Source organism: Micromys minutus, assembly GCF_963924665.1.
Source record: "Micromys minutus genome assembly, chromosome: 10".
Taxonomy (NCBI): Eukaryota; Metazoa; Chordata; class Mammalia; order Rodentia; family Muridae; genus Micromys; species Micromys minutus.
The window spans coordinates 41,643,153-41,658,267 of record NC_137979.1 but is presented as its reverse complement, the minus strand read 5'-3'; the positions used below and the strand labels follow the sequence as shown (position 1 = coordinate 41,658,267).

Here is a 15,115-nt window from a genome sequence, read left to right as displayed (position 1 = left end):
GAACCCTGAATCAAAACTTGCTATGTAGACCAGTCTGCCTCTGCCTTTCCGGGTTTTTGTTTTCTTTTGTTTTGCATTTACGAGACAGGATTTCTCAGTGTAACCAGCCCTGGCTGTTCTGGACTCTTTGCAGACCAGGCTGACCTCAAACTCGCAGAGACTCACCTTTGTAGTGGCTGGGATTAAAGGCATGAACCTCCATGCTTTGCCCATTTGAACTGTTTTAACTACTTCAGTTTTATCTTCTCTATTTACTTCTCAGTGTTTAATTTTTAATTAATTAATTAATATGATGAGTACACTGTAGCTGTCTCCAGACACACCAGGAGAGGGCACTGGATCCTATGACAGACAGTTGTGAGCCACCATGTGGTTGCTGGGATTTGAACTCAGGACCTCTGGAAGAGCAGTCAGTGCTCTTAACCACTGAGCCATCTCTCCAGCCCAAGTGTTTAATTTTTAAATTCTAGTTCTTAGTGTGTCTTTGGTTACAAATAGGTTTGTCCCTAGAGAAAAGCCTTCTTGGATTGGATCCCTTCAAAGTCTGCATTGGAGGACCAATAACTTTACTGAAATGTCTTACAGGCATGCTTATGGAAGCATGAGTGATACCCTTTCCCCTTAAAGTTACCAGACTGGAAAGTCTCCACTCACCTTGTACAGAGTTCCCACCAGTTAACCTTCTCCAGTCTAGTACATCAGGCTCGTGTCTGCAATTAAGGCCAAATTCCATATAAATGGAGGAGTGGCTGGAATCTAAGCAAGCAAGGATCTTATGGCTCTCTCCATCCATCCCTTCTCTTTGGGAAACTCCAAAGTCAACAGCCTCGAGTCCACAAGTCTGATCCGATGAAGATGGCAGCTCTTCACTCAGAAGGCTGTGCCCTGTAACACCCTCTACTAATGGCTTCATTGGTCGTGGTGTTTAACATTTCAGCTGGGTGGTGGTGGCACTTGCCTTTAATCCCAACACTTGGAAGGCAGAGGCAGGAGGATCTCTGTGAGTTCGAGACCAGTCTGGTTTATAAATCAAGTTCCAGGACAGCTAGAGCTATACAGAGAAACCCTGTGTCAAAAACAAAAAACAAACCCAAAAACCAAACCAACCCAAAATCTAAAGCCATATTCCTTCCCTTTACCCACTATTACCTTTCAGATGGGATATCTATCTATCTATCTATCTATCTATCTATCCATTCATCCATCCATCCATTCATCCATCCATCTATCCATCCATCCATCCATCCATCTATCTATCCATCTATCCATCCATCCATCTATCATCTATCTATCCATCTATCTATCCATCCATCCATCCATCCATCCATCCATCCATCCATCTATCTATCTATCTATCTATCTATCTATCTATCTATCTATCTATCTATTATTCATTTAGAGACAGGTTGTGTAGCCCATGCTGGCCTGAGACTCACTATGTAGACCATGTTGGCCTGGAACTCACAGAGATCTGCTTGCCTCTTCCCCTAGTGGCCAGATGAAAGACATGCGCCACCACACCCAGCCTTATATATTTACTGAAACAAAGTCTCAGCATGTACTCCAGGTTGGCCTGGAACTGGCAAGGGATTCTGTCTGTATGTGCAGCTGACATCTTAATTTATTGTATTTTACTTATTGTTACAGTTTAGCTGTTGCTTTTTATTATTATCATTGTTGTTGTTGTTGGTAGTGGTGTTGGTGGTGGTGGTGGTGGTGGTGGTGGTGGTGGTGGTGGTGTGGTGTGTGTGTGTGTGTGTGTGTGTTCAGTGTTGGGCAGTAACCATAGGGCTTTTAGTACGCTAGACAAGTCCTCTCATTTTCACTTTTTTCCCCCTAGTTTTTCAAGGCACAGTTTCTATGTGTAGACCAGACTGGCCCTGAACTCAGAGATCTGCCTGTCAACTAAAGGTGTGTACCACCATGCCCAGCTTATCTTTTATTTTGAGTCAGCATCTTTCTAAATTGCCCAGTCAGGCACTGACATTTTGATCTTTCTGCTTCAATCTCTCTAGAGTAGCTGCTATTGCATATCTATACCACCAGGTCCGCAACACACAGTTTATAAGAATATTGGCCTCTACCTCCTTCCTTCTCTTCCTCGACCACCCACCCCCCTTTATCATTTCAACTAAGAATTTCCAAGGCTAGTAGCATTATGCCCATTTTACTGTGATTAGAATTTTTGGACATGGGAGAGCATGTTGGCAGACTTAAAATCTCAGCACTTTGGAGCAGGAGTTGGGAGGATAAGGCATTCAAGACCAACATCAGTTACTTAGTAAGTTTGAAGCTAGGCTGGGCTTCATGATACCTTGTCTCAAAAAAATAGCAACAGTAGGAGCTCATGAGATGGCTCAGTGGGTAAAGGTGCTTCCTGCAAAGCCTGAAGACCTGAGTTTAATCCTGGGATCACATAGTGGAAGGAGAGACAAACTTCAGCAAGTTGTCCTATCCCCATTGTGTGTGTGTACAGTGCGCATGTGCAAGTCACATAAAACTGGCTGCAGTGGTGCAAGTCTGTAATTCCTGAAGACAAAAGGGGGCAGGAGGATCAAAGTTCAAGGCCATCCTAGGATTTATACAGAATGAGGTCAGCCTGAGCTATATGAGACCATCTCAAAAAAAAAAAAAAAAAAAAAAAAAAAAATGCTACTTGATGTTGACATTAGGAGCCCCTTTCTGTCTGTCTCCCCAGGCTGGCCACAGACTCCCTATGTAGCTGAAGATGACTTTGACTTCCTGATTCTCCTGCCTTTATCTCCCTGGTTGGGATCACAGGTGGTTGACACCATGCCCGTCTATGAGTCCATTTCTGAATCAGAGAAACAAGGGGAAGGGGATAAAGGCTTCCCCAGGCTAGCCCATAGTTCCCCCTCCCCCAAGACTCACTCAGAGACTAGTCAGGAAAAGAAAGGGTCTTGGGAACCAGAATGAACCCTCCATTTTGCCAGGGCAGTTATTTATCCAGAAGGGGTCAACGATTTGTCCAGGGTCAACCACAAGCATTCTGGGCAGGGCTTGGATCCTGAATTTGGAGTACCAGTCAGCACCCCTCTTTCTCTGAGCCTAGCCTTCTGAAACCACTGTATAAACTTGATTTGGAGGGCATCGTGCAATTTCAAGCCCAGCTTTTCAAAGTCTCTCCTCTTGACTTGTTCTCCAACGGAACAGTGATTCTCTCCAAAAAGCTACCAGAGAGATCTCTGGTCACGCAGGCGATCAAAGAGGGAGTAGCTGCAGGACTCATGACCCCAGCTGAACCAGATTGAGGCAAAGGTTCACTAGGCCAACCTCCACCCTCAGCCAATTGTTCCACCCTGCCTGGCTTTTTCTTCATTCCAACTCAAGAGAGATGAAGCCATTCGGCCAGAACAGATCGTTCAGGACAACGTGGAGCTAGGTGGAGGACCAGTGTGTCAATCTTTGGCTACCCAGTGCCCAGACCTAGAAAGGAGCGGTCACCTCTTCTAGATCTGGTAGCCCATCTTCCTTGGATTACATGTTGAAATACATTCCAGAGGGCAGAGCTATTGGGTTGAGTCACAAAGTCTGGGTCCTTTGGAGCCTAGGGAGCAGCTTAGGACATTGTTTAAGGCCCCAAGCGAGGGCAGAAAGAGGGACGTTAGGATACAATAGACTCGTCCGTCCCCGATCCCACCTAATCTTGTCTACCTGCTACTCTTCTCGGAGTGCCATGGGGAGGATGCCACGGGAGATGCGAGTTTGAACTAAAGCTGACTCTTTGCCTCTGGCCGAACTAGCACTTCGGTCCTCAGTCCCCGAGTACAGAGAGGCTTACCCATCAAACTCCTAGGTCCCGACTGCCTCTCCTCTCCCCAGAGGCTCTCTATTCCAGCTGGCAGGTCTCAGGTTCCTTTGGCCTGTAGCTCACCACAGGGGAAGTTCCCACGTGACTCAAGCACTACTGGGCACGTGGGACCAGCCAGTCCCGGCATTGTCATCTAGCTCTATGTAGACTGTTGATTGGTCTCCCGTTTATGAAATAGGCCCTCCAACTTTAGAACGATAATTGTAGGAAGGCCCTGTATTGTGCTGCAGAGTGGGTTTTGAGAACCCTGATTGGGGGTGGGGGGAAAGGACAGGGGCGGTACTTCGAGGGCGGGCTCGAAGGGCTGCAGTTCCCACGCTTAGGTGGCCAGGACCCAGTCGCCACTTCCCGGCCTCTCCTCGCCTCGCCCCGCCCCGCCCCGCCCTGCGGAGACCCAGTCCTCCTCACCCCATAGGCAGAGAGACCCTCCCGCCTCCCTGCCCACTTCTTCTCTCCCGCCCGTTCGCTTTCAAAGTTTACTCTCGGCCGGACTCACAGCGGAAGCGAGCCATGGCTGTCTACCTCAAGATGCTGCGCCTTGGGAGGCTGTGCGCCGCGAGCCTGGGGGCGCGGGGGCCCCGGACGCTGCTCTCTAGACCTTGGCCGAACTCGGAGTTGCAGGGTTTCCGCGCTCTCAGGTACCCCGAGCTGCTCTCCGAAAAGAGAGGGGGCAGGGTAGTCCGGAGAAGGGAACTTGGGAGTTCTGCAGAGCTTGGCAGGGGCTCACCCCACTCTGGGTGGCTCTCACGCAAACTACCCTACCCCCTCGGCAAAGGGGAAAGCCCGGCCTGCCTGAGGTCCGGGGGTGCTGCTGGTAGCTACAGGAGTCCCAGGCTGAGTTCAACTTCTAGTTCAGAATTCTGTATGCGTCCCATTTGGTACACAGGGTCAGGAGTGTAGGCTTTTAAACAGCACACCCTAGGAATAGAGAGGAACACTGCTAATACACTCCCTCAGCTGTATTCACTACTGTGAAAAACTTGGGGACTGTTTGGGAGTCCTCAGGGCACTGAGTATAGCAGGTCTTTTCTCCCTTTGTTTTCTTTTCTTTTCCTTCCTTTCTTCTTCCTCCTCCACCACCTCCACCTTCTAGTTTTTGAGACCGGGTTCTCTGTGTAGCTGTGGTTGTCCTGAAACTCGCTCTGTACACCAGGCTAGCCTTGAAATCACAGAGATCTGCCCGCCTCTGCCCTCTGAGCGCTGGAACTAAAGGCCCGCGCCACCACCCCGGCTTCTCTGCTTTCAGTCATTACCCATACTAGGCCCATTTTTGCCCGTTTTCATCCGTATTAAGTGCAAGGTCTGGGGAAAAAACTCTCTTGGCAGAAGGGAGTTGGCTAAATAAAGCTAATTTGGCCAGACACTGAGGGAACTGAAGGAGATTGCTGTAGAAAGGCCTAGCTGGGAGAGCTGGCCCTGCAACAAGGTGAATGGTGGTTTCTTCCGCATCCAGTAGGGATGCACATAGAATATCCTGCTCTACCACACAGTCTGGCAAGCTACTAAGCCTGTTGTCCTTGTTATGCGGGCTGTGGGTGTGGAAAGGAAGAATGGAGGCACAGTGGAAAGAGGAATATATATCTGAAAACCAGGTTTAAAAGACACTACTAAAGCCAAAAGGGGTGGTGTGAACTTCAAGGCAGAGGCGGGGTCTCAGAGTTCAACGCTAGCCTGGCCTATGGAGTAAGTTCCAGGACAGCCAGGGCCACACAGAGAAACCCCGTGCACCCGATCAAAAGACACCTCTGAGAAGTTGGATAGACAAGTTGGAAGATGTCTTTTTGGCTGGAACTCTCAGATTGCAGGAAACAATCAGGTGTGTGTGTGTGTGTGAGAGAGAGAGAGAGAGAGAGAGAGAGAGAGAGAGAGGTGCACTCTAGCACTGATGTACATGCTCAGCCCCTGTGAAGCACTTTAACATCTCTCTGCCTTGTTTCCTGAGGAGACCTAGGGGCCATGGCTGGGTGTCCATGCATTTGTATTTTAAGTGCAGGTGAAGGCAACTGGTAAGTTTGTTTTCCTTCACCTATCTCTATCTTACTATTTGAGGTAGGGTCTTTGACTGAGCCCAGGGCCCATTGATTCTGCTAGGATGGCTAGGATCTTTCTTCTCTGTCCCCCAGCCCCTAGCACTGAGAAGTTACAGGTGACTGAGCCACTAGGTCCAGCTTTTGTGTGAATGCTGGGGATCCGAACTCAGTTCCTTCTGACTGTAACAGCAGTTGCTTTACCGATTGGACCATTTCCCCTAGCCCCAGCATTCCTGACCTTTGACAGTTTCCTGTGTAAACAAAGCAGGTCACTTAACTTGCCTCAGGCCTGTGTCCTCTGAGGGTTTCAGACTCAGGCCTCAGAGAAACTATGTTCAGAAGATACGCATTTATCAAGAGAAAAAAAAATAGTTTCTGGGTATTTGGCCCAACTTCTTCCCATTCTTCTCACGTTTACATCCTTCCAAACTAAGTATCTGGTTTGTACCCTACTCTCCTCTGCAGAAGCCTCCCTCTTAGGCATCTCAAATATTCAGCACACAACTCTGAGGACAAGTCACCTAGGCCCATAGGACTCAGATCCGAACTGGCTGGAGGATGAAGGGAATCAAGGGGGAGCACTCAATAGTGCTCCAGGCATTGTGTGGGAAGCTATTGTCCTCCACTCCCTCTGATTAGATTACAGGCAGGCTTTGCTGCTGCCCAGAACACCAGGTCCATGTTTGAGTTTTCTTTGTGTTTTTGAGGCAGGGTCTTGGTGTGTAACCCAGGCTGACCTGCAACTTGAAGCTATTAATCTTCCTGTTTTAGCCTCTGAAGCCGTGAAATTACAGGGGTGTATCAAACATGCCTGGCTCAGGTTGCTGCTTTTTGCTGAACAGGAAAGAACAAGAATTTGAAGCTAGCTTGTCTTGAGCTACAACCCTGGCTCCTCTACACGAGTGGATTACCAAGAGGCATGCTGCCTAATCTCTAAATGTGGTTAGTTTGTTGCTAATGAATTCTTACCGGGTAGTCTTCTGTGGGTGGAGAGGATCAAAGAAGTTAGTAGCCACTGCTTTCTGCTTTCCGCCTTTCCTTTGAGGTGGAACTGACCCCAGTTAGACTTGATCTGGACTTTAGCAGTACCATCAAAGGGCAGATATACTGAGCCAGCCCCCATCCCTGACTCCAACTGCAACCACTGGCTTGTGCCTTTTTTAAGTCCAGCACTCAGGAGGCAGAGGCAGATGGATCTCTGAGTTCAAGACCAGACTGGTCTACAGAGTAAGTCCCAGGACAGCCAGGGCTGTTACACATTGAAAGCCTGTCTCTAAAAAGAATAAAAGCCACCACCACCACCACCACCATCACCCCAATAATAATAACAACAAAACAAAAAAAAACCCATCATTATCCTTCTTCCTCTTCCTCTTCTTCTTCCTCTTCTTCTTCCTTCTCTCCCTGCCTCCCTCATCCCCTCCCCGCCCTCCCCTGCAGTACCAGGGGTCAAATTTAGAATCATGTTATACAAATGACACCCTCTACTCTCTTATTTTGAGGGAAGAGTTTGTTACACTCAAACTCCCATGTACTGCTTCCCCTTTGTACTCACAAAGGCACATCGGCCAGCCGTTCCCTTTGCACGTCAAAAGTGAGCGGAGCCCTGTGCTCAAACTCTTTATTGTGGTTGTTACCTCTGAGTGGTTCTTTGTAGTTTGCTTCCTTCATCGGCTGTGGGTTCCTTCAGGGAGGTTATATTGAGTGATCATAGGACTTTATGGTATTATGACATATGAAAATTGCACAGATCTTAAATGTATTGCTCAGTGAGTTTTAATGGCTTGTTCTCTATTGCTATACCTGAACGTCTGAAATCAGAGCAATTTGTAAGCTTCCCTTCAGAGTTCATTTAACTCAAAGTTCCGAAGGATAGGAGTCCAAGGGCACAGTGCCAGCATGTGCTTGGCACTGGTGAGGGCCATCTGCTGGATCATGACATGGCCCAGAGCATCACGTGGTAAGACCCAGAAAACATGCCAGGGAGAGCCATTCCAAATCAAAGCTATCCCTCCGTAACCTATTACTCCACAAAAGCGTGGATGGATTACTCCATTCCCAAGTGCAGAGGCCTCATGACCCAAAGATTATTCTAAGAACCGGTAATACGTGAATTTGGAGAATTATTTGAACCATATCATGCTTAAAATCATTACTTGGTTTCCAAAGTTACTTTTTTTTTTTTTTGGTCTCAAGATTTTTTTTTTCTCCCTCCTTTTTGTCTTCTTTTTCTTCCTTTCTTTGTGGTCTTACTTATTTTATTTAGTAATTTTTAAAAATTTACTTTTATGCACAGGGATGCCTTTCCTTTATGTAAATCTGTGTACTGCAGGCTTGCCTGGGGTCCTCAGAGGCTAGAAGAGGACGTCAGATCCCGTGGAATTCAAGATGGTTGTGAGCCACCATGTGGGTGCTGAGAAATGAATTCGGGTTTTCTGGAAGAGAAGCCAGTGCTTTTCATTGTTCAAACATCTCTTTGGCTCTTTGTTTTAGGTTTTGAGATAGGATCTCATTATGTCACCCAGAGAGGCCTGGGACACAGGTGTCCTCACCCCCCCACATGCTGGAGTCACAGACTGAAGCTGCCACTCCCAGCTCTACTTTTTATTTCTTCCTCCTTGTTTATACGGGTCCTTTTCTTTACTTAAATGCATGATCAGAACAGTTTCAGGACGATTGATGTTGGCTCAGGGTCTGAGGTTAAAGTCCATCATCTCAGGAAAGGCCTGGTGGCCCGAGCAGGCATCATATGTAAAGTTGGTGTAATATGACAAGTTGTCATACTGTGTACACAGTCAGGGAGGAAAACGCATGCCGCTCTCGGAGCACTTTCTCCTTTCTGTGCAGTCTGGAACCCCAGCCTGGGGGATGGTGCCATGTTCAGGTAGCTTTGCTTCCCTCCATGAGGACACCCTCAAGGATACACTCAAGTCTTTGTGATTCCAAATCTAGTAGAGGGTACCATATTTAACTACCACAGTGTGTTTGTGCAGTGTGTGTGTGTGTGTGTGTGTGTGTGAGAGAGAGAGAGAGAGAGAGAGAGAGAGAGAGAGAGAGAGAGAGAGAGAATGTATTCCTGCACAAAATATCATGACCAAGAAGCAAGTTGGGGAGGAAAGGGTTTATTCAGTTCACACTTCCATATTGCTGTTCATCACCAGAGGAAGTCAGGACTGGAAATCAAGGAGGTCAGGAAGCAGGAGCTGATGCAGAGGCCATGGAGAGATGTCACTTACTGGCTTGCTTCCCCTGGCTTGCTCAGCCTGCTTTCTTATAGAACCCAGGTCTACCAGCCCAGGGATGGCACCGCCCAAAATGGGCTGCCCTCCCCCCCTTGATCACTAGTTGAGAAAATGCCTTACAGCTGGATCTCTTGGAGGCATTTCCTCAGCTGAGGCTCCTTTCTCTGTGATAACTGCAGCTTGTGTCAAGTACATATGAGTGTGTGTGTATATGTGAGAGAGAGAGAGACTGTCATGGGTGTGAGTTTCAGATATACGACTTTGAACATACTATGCGAGTTCAGCCACTAAGTTGGTTTCAGTACCTTCAGGTCTAAGTTGTTTTTCTTTTTTTCCTTTAAACATTTTCAGAAACATTTACTTGTGTGCATTTGTTCATGCAACTTCTGACAATCTCCTTCCACCATGTTGGTCCCAGAGACTGAGCTCTGGTTCTCCTCAGGTTTGGCCAAAAGAACCTAAAAGCTGCTGAGTCATCTCTCTGGCACCACCACTGAGGACTAGATTTAGTGCACTTGTTTGTTTGATTTTTATAGAGTTGGGATCTCATTCTGTAGCCCAGGATAGCCTCAAACTCATAACACCCCTCCTGCCTCCCAAATGCTGAATTTAATGTGAGTTATCACATCTGTACTTTTGGGGAGGGAAGGGGGCAACAAGGGTTTTGGGTTAACCAAGGTCTCACTCTGTAGCAAAGCTGGTCAAGAACTCTCTAGACCAGGTTATCCTAACAATTATGACACTCATACTGCCTCACTATGTGTTTGAGGTTAGCCTTGGCTACATATTAAGTAGGATTTTACATGTACACCACACACTTGCTCTCTGAGGCTCTATGAAAAACACGTTAGCCTGGTGGTTGTGGCAGTGGCGATGCACACCTTTAATCCCAACACTTGGAAGGCAGAGGCAGGTGAATCTCTGAGTTCGAGGCCAGCCTGGTCTACAGCACAAGTTACAGGACAGCAAGGACTACACACAGAAACCCTATCTCAAAAAGCCAACAAAACAAAACAAAATAAAAATATCATGGTGTTTTTGAGTTCTTTATGATTACTGTTCAAATGGCTGTGGGTTAAGAAAACCACCACTTATTAATGTCCATGTTTTAGATTTTATTTGTCACAGCACATATTGGCTTCACTGCAGCTGTCTTCAGACACACCAGAAGAGGGCATCAGATCTCTTTACAGATGGTTGTGAGCCACCATGTGGTTGCTGAGATTTGAACTCAGGACCTCTGGAAGGGCAGTCAGTGCTCTTAACCACGGAGCATTTCTCCAGCCCACATACTGACTTTCTGGAATAGTAATTGCAGGTTGTAGCTGGTGCCAGTGAATCACCATATGTGTAGTAGATAAACATCAGAGCTTTATGGCTAGGGATGTAGCTCAATGGTTAGTGCTTGTCAAGGATGCTTGAGGCCCTGGGTTCTGTCCCCAACACACCATAAGAAAACTAGGATTGTAACTACTTCAGGATAAGGCAGTCTCAAACATACACTCCCAAATTAGTATGAGAAAAAAGCACACACAGCAGTACATGCTGCAGTTTCAATGATTGGGATACGGAGGCAGGAAGTTTATGTAACACTGGGTTTGCAGGTTCAAACCCAGTGTCCGGGGTTATTCCTTCCTGCTGATCAATGCTATAGTCAGTCACTAGTGTCTGAAAGTTAGAGCAACAAGTCCCCTAAGGATGCAGGTGACTGGTGGCAGATAGGCTGAGGGGGTGGTATCTTGGGACAATAATATCAGGATGGTTTTCGAGGGAGCGGGAGGAAGGAGGCTGACCTTGAGTGCCTTGACTGTGTCAGCAAGACTCCCTGTCTGATTACTTTAGGTGCCCTAGGGGGCATTAAACCTATAGACTTTTTTCTTTTTTGAGGCAGGTTGTGACTAGCCCAGGCTGATCCAGAACTTAATAGGTAGCCCAGGTTAGCCTCAAACTCAGTGATCTTCTTCCCTCAGCCTGCTGAGTAACAGGAATCACTGGCAGGAGCAACCATACTTTGCTTTAGTACTTTTTAAATTTTTCTGTTTGTCATACCCCACCCTTCTCTCACTCCGATCGCCCAGTTCACTTTCAGCTGCCTTCTCTTCTCACTGCAAGCCCAGTTCATAGGGTCAGGCAGTCCTAACCGATAAGGATTCTTAAAGGGCCAGGCACACAAGATAAATCCCACTACACACGCACTTAAGATTAAAATAAATACTTTTTTTTTTTTTAAAGCAGGCTAGGGGGTTGGAGTAATGGCTCCGTGGTTAAGAGCACTGGCTGCTCTTCCAGAGGTCTTGAGTTCAATTCCCAGCAACCACATGGTGGCTCACAACCATCTGTAATGGGATCTGATTCCTTCTTCTGGTGTGTCTGAAGACAGCTACAGTGTACTCATTTAAAAGAAAAAAAATTTTTTTTAAAGAAAAAAGCAGGCTAGTTGCTGGAGAGACGCTCAGTGGTTAGAGCACTGGCTATTGTTGCAGAGGACCCAGGTTCAGTTCCCAGCATGCACACGGCAGCTCACATCCCTCTGTGACTCCAGTTGCGGAGGATCCAATGCCTTCTTGCGGCCTCTGTGGACTCCAGGCACACATGGTACACACACATACACATGGTACATATATTTGGGTGACTTACTCAGATTCATTTGTTTGGCGTTGCTTCGTTTTTGTTCTCTCCCTGCAATACTTTTATTTTGTTAAAAGGCAGGGCATCAAGATGTTCTTTTAACATCTTCAATGTCTTCATAGCACATGTTAATCACACATAATACTGGGGTTCGTTATGATGTTTCCGCACACGAGCGTAGTGCATATGAAATCATATACATCCCATAGTACCTCTCATCCCCGCCCCCCAAGAGGTCCTCCTTCTACTATCATGGGGTGCATGGGTGTGTTTGGATGAATTACATTAGGGTTGTTTACAGGGACAGAGACATGACAGTCACAGGAGCACAGACTCTTTACCAGTGGCCACACCGATGAAGAAAATGCTTCCCCTATCAACTGTTAAATTTGTAGAAGTCTCTGGGGGCAGGGAGTGGTGTAACCCCTCCTCTGCCCACGACAGGATGTGCTGGAAATCACAGCAGATGTGAGCTCTGGTGACTGAGCACTCCATACATGTCCTGCTTTCCCCAGCTCTGACACTTTCTCCACCTCCTCCTCTGAGATGTGCCCTGAGCTGTGCCTGGATGTTCCTTATATCTGTGGGCAGACGATTGTTTATTCTCTGTACTTTGACCCGTTATAAACCTCTGCACCCTGCTGACCACAGCAGGAAGAGGCTTTTATGGCCAAAGCCCCACCATCCTGTAGTTATTCAGAAGGCACATAGTGATTTGGGGTTTGTGTCATGAAGACAGGTTCTCACACAGTCCAGGGTGGCCTAGAGTTCACTTTCTAGTCAAGGATGACCTTGAACACTTGACCCTCCTTCCTCCCTTCCCAAGTGCTAAGTTCCCTGGCATGAACCACCATGCCTGGCCCACTTGCTTGCCTTTATATTAGTGATGGTTTACATTTTCCTTTTTCTTTTTCTTTTTGATGTTTTACTTTTAGTTAAGCGTGTGGGGGGGGGGGGTGTATTCGAGTGCAGGTTCACTTCACGACCAGAAGAGGATGATGGGTTTAATGGAGCTGGAATTACAGGCAGTTAGGAGCTTGACATGGTGCTGAGAACCTGATTATGTTAGAGCCGTATTCGCTAGATCTCCAACGGCCCTGTGATGCAATGGGCAATTAATGCTTCTCAAAATGCCCGTGGCAGTCCGTGTTTCTTGCTCCAGTGTTCTGAGTTCCCAAATGAAAGACACACATACACAGCCTTCTATTTTAATAGGCCCTAAGCAGCTCAACCTCTCCCAAACCTCCGTGTGGCTAGCATACTCTCCCCCTGATATTCCTGAATTATTACTTACTAGAACCTATATGCCATCCTGGACACTCGGACCCAACCTACTACCCTCCTGGGCCCACGATCTTCAACTTTTACATGTTGGCTGTCTCTCTGTCCTGAACTTCCCAGGTCTACCCTTTGTTCTTCTTCCTCAGTCCCCTTGCCCATGATTCCTAAAGTCCCGCCTCTGTTTTTCTGCCCAGCCATTGGCCGCCGGCAACTTTATTTACCAATCAGAAGCAACTAGGGGCGGGACCCTCAGCGCCTTATGTACTGAATTCTCTTGCAATTTGGGGAACTGACAGCCCTGTGTTTTTCTTGTTTAAGAAACAAACAAATCAGTGGATCGGTGGTGGCATACAACTTTTAATTCAAGCACTTGGGAAGCAGAAGCAGGTGCCCCAAACTGAAAAGTCGCAGAAGCATCTCCCAAACTTAAGTCAAATCTTGAAAAGTATCACGCCAGTCTTTAGCAAAGCTTTTAAAATGCAACTGAAAGCAATTCAGAGTTTGAGGTCAGTCTGGTCTACAGAGCTAGTTCCCAGACAGCCAGGGCTGTTACACAGAGAAAACCTGTCAAAGCCCTCCCTAATCATATTTATGCTGGGTGTGGTGGTGCACACTTTTAGTTCCAGCTTTTGGGAGGCAGAAACAGGCAGATCTCTGAGTTCAAGGCCAGCATGGTTTACATAGAGAGTTCCAGCACAGCCAGGGCTATGTAGTGTGACACTGTCTCAATTTTTAATTAATTAATTAACTAAATCAGTAACTAAAAATAAGTTAATTATATTTATGATGTATGCGTCATGTCATGAATGTGGAGGTCAGAGGGTAACATGTGGGAGTTGGTTTTATCTGTGTTCAGGAATCAATCTCAGGTCTCGGGCCCCAGCTAGCTAGTTCACCGGCCTAGCAACAGGTACCAGTGAGGAGAAGGAACAAAGGTCACTGTTAGTTCATGACTTGGGTCTAAGTGGCAATTGCTTTCAATTTAATTTTAAAAGCTTTGCTGTCGTCTGGCATGATACTTGTTAATAGTTGACTTAAGTTTTGGGAGATGTTTCTGTGATTCTTCAGTTTTGGGCACCTGGCATCAGCCCTGCCTATCTTTCCTGTCTAGAGGTCTTCGAAAAAATTAGGAGGCCTGGCCCAGAGTCTGGGGAATTTCAAGCTTTCTAACAGGGTCCATCTGCTGACCTCTGGTTCAACTTCCAAGAACCGTAGCCAATAGATAACGTTTTCAGGGAGTGAAAGAAGAGACTTCTCCTCATGGGCCTGTTTGCTCAGCCTTTATCAACATCTCTGCTCGGTGGGTTCTTGGAGCCCAGCTCTGCTCTGATTGTGTCTGACCCAGATAAAACAGAATACTCCTGCTGGGGTGGGGGACATGGCTCAGCGGTTGGGATGGCTGCTCTTCCTAAGAACCCTGGTTCAATTCCCAGTACCCATCTCCAGGCAGATCACAGGATATTTGGTACTTCTGGTCTCTGACATGCACATATCCACATATCTACATGTAATTAAAAATCAAACAAAAACCTCCAAAAAATGGCTTCTGTGCCTAAGTTCTTACAGAGATTATTAAAAAAAAAAAAAAAAAAAAGATAATAAGAGGAATCCTTTGTGTTGAGGGTGACGACTGCTCGCTGCCCCCGTCCAAAATGTGATGCAAGGGCACAGACCCCACCTGAAGATCCCGGATCCAGGCAGCTGCTTTTTCTGTCCAGGTTTTGTGAGGCGGGGCTAGACAGGGAGTGTGAGACTCTCTGGGTCTCTGGGAGCTGTGAGGACAGATTCCAAAGGGATTCTGGGTCGGTGCTGGGAAAGGAGGAAGGTAAGCTGGCACCCGAGGACAGGACTGAGCTGAGGCGCTGAGTCAAGCGATGCAAATGAAAGAGAGGAAGAGCTCGTGCTTGAGGGCAGCCGGGATCCCTGTGGGTTGATCCCCGTGGGCGGATCCCCGGGGAGCTCCTATGGAGAGCTCTTCTAGGTGGAGGTTTCTTGCAGTGGCTCTGTGGATGAGCTGCAGAGGAGAGAACAATCTTCCAGAAGCAAACCTCTTACTGTTTTGTTTTTTTTTTTAAGAAAAAATTATTTATTTTATGTATATG

General features: G+C 47.1%; 1 protein-coding gene across 1 annotated transcript in view; it reads left to right on the top strand.

Annotated features, from left to right (window-relative positions):
* Positions 1-4,335: 4,335 nt before the first annotated feature.
* Positions 4,336-15,115, top strand: part of ACSF2 (acyl-CoA synthetase family member 2) — a 38,296-nt gene continuing 27,516 nt past the window's right edge. The window contains 1 exon segment of the mRNA XM_080922429.1: positions 4,336-4,470. Coding sequence (XP_080778555.1) covers positions 4,343-4,470 — 128 coding nt within the window. The 5' untranslated portion in view covers positions 4,336-4,342.